A 3738-nucleotide genomic window follows, 5' to 3' on the forward strand; every position below is an offset into this window, starting at 1 on the left:
ATCAAATCTCCCTTCATTCTTCTACACTCTAGGGAATAAAGTCCTAGTCCGTTTAACCTTACTCTGTAACTCAGTTCCAGAAGTCTGGGAAACATCCTAGTAAATTTCTGCACTCTTTCTATCTTATTGATTTCTTTCCTGCAGTTAGGTGACCAAATATGCACACAATGCTCCAAATTTGGCCTCACCAACATCTTGTACAACTTTACCATAACATCCCAAATCTTCTACTCAATACTTAGATTTATGAAGGCCAATGTGAGGCCACTTTCAGAGAATTATATATCTTTATTCTCAGTTCCCTTTCTCTACCACACTCCTCAGTGTCCTACCATTTATTGTGTATGTCCTTTCTTAGTTTCTCCTTCCAAAATGCAACACTTCACTCTTGTCTGCCATTTTTCAGCCCATTTTTCCAGCTGGTCCAGATCCCCCTGTAAGGTTTGAAAACCTTCTTTGCTGCCCACGATATCTCCAATCTTAGTGTCATCTGAAAACTTCCTGATCCAATTTACCAGGTTATCATCCAGATTATTGATATAGATGACAAACAACAATGGTCTCAGTACCGATCCCTGAGGCTCAACACTAGTCACAGGTCTCCCGTAGAGAAGCAATCATCCACCACTACTCTCTGGCTTCTCCCGTCCATCTTTTGTCAAATCCAGTTCACTAATTCACCATGAATATCCAGCATCTGAACCTTCCTGACTAACCTCTTATGTGGGACCTTGTCAAATGCCTTAGTAAAGTCCTTGTAGACAACATCCGCAGCCTTTCCTTCATCAACTTTCCTGGTAACCTCAACAAATTGTGTAAGATTGGTTAAACACAACCTACCAACAACAAAGCCATGTTGACTATCCCTAATCAGTCTCTGGCTATCCAAATAATTGTAAATCCGATCTCTTTGAACACCTTCCAATAATTTACCTACTATTGACATCAAGCTCACCAGCCTTTAATTTCCAGGATTACTTTTGGAGCCTTTTGTAAACAACAGAACAACATGAGCTAGCCTCCTCCAGTTCCATGGCTAAGGACATTTTAAATATTTCTGCCAGAGCCCCTGCGATTTCAACACTAGTCTCACTCAAGGTCCAAGGGAGTATCTTGTCAGGCCCTGGGGATTTATCCACCTTATTTGCTTTAAGACACCAAGCACCTCCTCCTCTTGAATCTGTATAGACCTCTCTGCTTGTTTTCCTTCCTTCCCATTTCCTGAGTGAATGCTGATAGAGAAAAAACATTCAGATCTCTCTGACCACTCTGATCTTCAAGGGCACCATTTTTCTCCCTTATTATCCTTTTGCTCTTAATATTACCCGTTGAAACCCTTTGGATTTTTCTTCACATTGTCTGCCAAAGCAACCTCATGTCTTCTTTTAGCCTTACTGATTTCTTTGTTGAGGTTTTTTTGCACCTATATAGACTCAGTAAATAAGCTGTCTGGTCTGTCCTGCCTGAGCACAGCTGTGATACTTACCCTGATGAGCAATGCCACTCTTCCCCCTTTCATTTCCACCCTCCCCCCCCCCCCCCCACCCCAGGCATCTGAAGCAACAGAAGCCTGGAACTTTAAGCTGCCCCTCCTGCAACCAAGTTTCACTAATGGCCACAATGTCATAATTCCACGTGCCAATCCACGCTCTAAGCTCGTCTGCTTTTCCCACAATACTCCTTGCATTAAAATAGATGCACCTGAGAACATTTTCACCACATTCAACCTGTTGACCTTTAATGCTGTATGCAATCTTCACATCATCTTTTCCCTCCTCCACTCCTCTATCTGCTCTTGCATTCTGGTTCCCCTCCCCATGCAAATCTAGTTTAAACCCACCGGAGCAGCACCAGCTCCAGATTCCACCCATTGTTCAAAATGTACTGGGGGTTGTAGCTGAATTTGGTGTAATTGGATGGCATGGACTCATGGACTGAAAGGGCCTGTTACCATGTTGTCTGTCTAAATAAAAGCAGGGATGTAATGAGGATTTATGAAGGATTGGTGAGAGCACTGCTTTGGGCTTCATATCAAAGGAAGGGTGTGTTGGCATAGGAGAGGGCACAAGGATGACAAGGATGAACCCTGGAGTGACCAATTTTCATAAAGGAGAATTCAAAGGCTCTGGAATTGTACTCACTGGGGTTTAGATAAATGAGGACAGAGGGTCTTATTGAAACCCAAGGAATACTGAAAGGACTGGATATAGTGGACATGGAGAGAATGTTTCCTCTGGTGGGAGAATCTGCAACCAGAAGATACATCCTTGGAATACAACAGAACAGAGATGAGGAATTTCTTTACTTAGACGGTGGTGAATTAGTGGAATTAATTGCCACGAGTACATGTGGAGGGCAATTAATTGGGGATATCTAAGGTGGCAGTAGAAAGGGAATCAAGGGTTTGGGGGAGAAGGCAGCAAAATGGGGTTGAAAAGGATAGTAAATCAGCCATGATGGAATGGCAGGGTGAGTTTGATGGTCCAAATCCACTATGATCTTGTGGTATTACAGTAAGCAACAGACGTCGTGTCGGTGAACTTCGCAGCATCAGGAGAGGTTTTAAATCGGCCCCCGTGTGTCAGAGGCAACCCCAGCTTCCAGTGCCTGGCCATCACTCTCTTCACCTGCATTTCCAAGGCAGGAGTTTCCTCACTGCCCACAAAGTGTCTGATAAATGGTGGCTTCTCTGACCACAATGGCCTGTGCTTGGCAAAGGGCTATGCAGCCGCCGTTCTGAGCACCGCCCAGGCGCCTCCCAGGGAAGTTGGCAATGTATCCTAGGTAAGGTGATTGTCGGGGACTGCAGGCGATTCAACATTGGGTGGCAGGCACTGGGAGTAGAGCACAGCACTGGGTCCCGGAGCAGAGGGGTCCCGGAACAGAGGGGTCCCGTGGTTCTGGGGTTTGCATCACTTGGCTCGAGGACACTTTTCCCCGTTTCCCAGCCCTCATCCCAACCTTGAAGTTGATTTAACCCACTTCCCAGCTCTCCGGGAGCCTCTATTGGGCTGAGCACGTGGTGTGCGCCCTAGGGCAGGACTGCATTGATTTATCTCTTGGTCACACTCTCTCATCCCCACAGCGATGAACCCACTTCAGTGCTCTGTCTGCGGGAAGAACTTTAAAAAGCCGAGTGAGTTAACGAAACACGAGCGAGTTCACACCGGGGAGAGGCCCTTCACCTGCACAGAGTGTGGCAAGGATTTCACCCAGACCTCCCACCTGCTGAGACACCAGCGGGTCCACACCGGAGAGAAGCCATACATCTGCTCCATATGTGGGAAGGGCTTCACCGTGTCATCCAGCCTGAGGACCCACCAGCAGATTCACACCGGGGAGAGGCCCTTCACATGCTCTGAGTGCGGGAAGGGCTTCACTAAGTCATATGACATGCTGGCCCACCAGCGGGTTCACACAGGGGAGAAGCCATTCATCTGCCCCAAGTGCGGAAAGGGGTTCGCTCTGTCCTCCCGACTGATGACCCACCAGTTGGTCCACTCTGAAGAGAGGCCGTTTGTCTGCCTTGAGTGCGGAAAGGGGTTCGCCCGGCCCTCCAACCTGCGGACCCACCAGCAGGTCCACTCCGGGGAGAGGCCGTTCATCTGCCTCGAGTGTGGAAAGGGGTTCGCCCGGTCCTCCCACCTGCTGAGCCACCAGCGAGTCCACTAAAGGGGGAAGTAAATCGCTAAAATCTGTAGACACCATCATTGAAGTAAAAACACAAAATGCTGGAGA

General features: G+C 47.6%; 1 protein-coding gene across 1 annotated transcript in view; it reads left to right on the forward strand.

The window, feature by feature from the left end:
* The window catches only part of LOC138763121 (zinc finger protein 850-like), a 131083-nt gene that overhangs the window by 79553 nt on the left and 47792 nt on the right, over positions 1-3738 (forward strand). The window contains 1 exon segment of the mRNA XM_069936792.1: positions 3103-3663. Coding sequence (XP_069792893.1) covers positions 3103-3663 — 561 coding nt within the window.

Source organism: Narcine bancroftii, chromosome 5 (genome assembly GCF_036971445.1).
Source record: "Narcine bancroftii isolate sNarBan1 chromosome 5, sNarBan1.hap1, whole genome shotgun sequence".
Taxonomy (NCBI): domain Eukaryota; kingdom Metazoa; phylum Chordata; class Chondrichthyes; order Torpediniformes; family Narcinidae; genus Narcine; species Narcine bancroftii.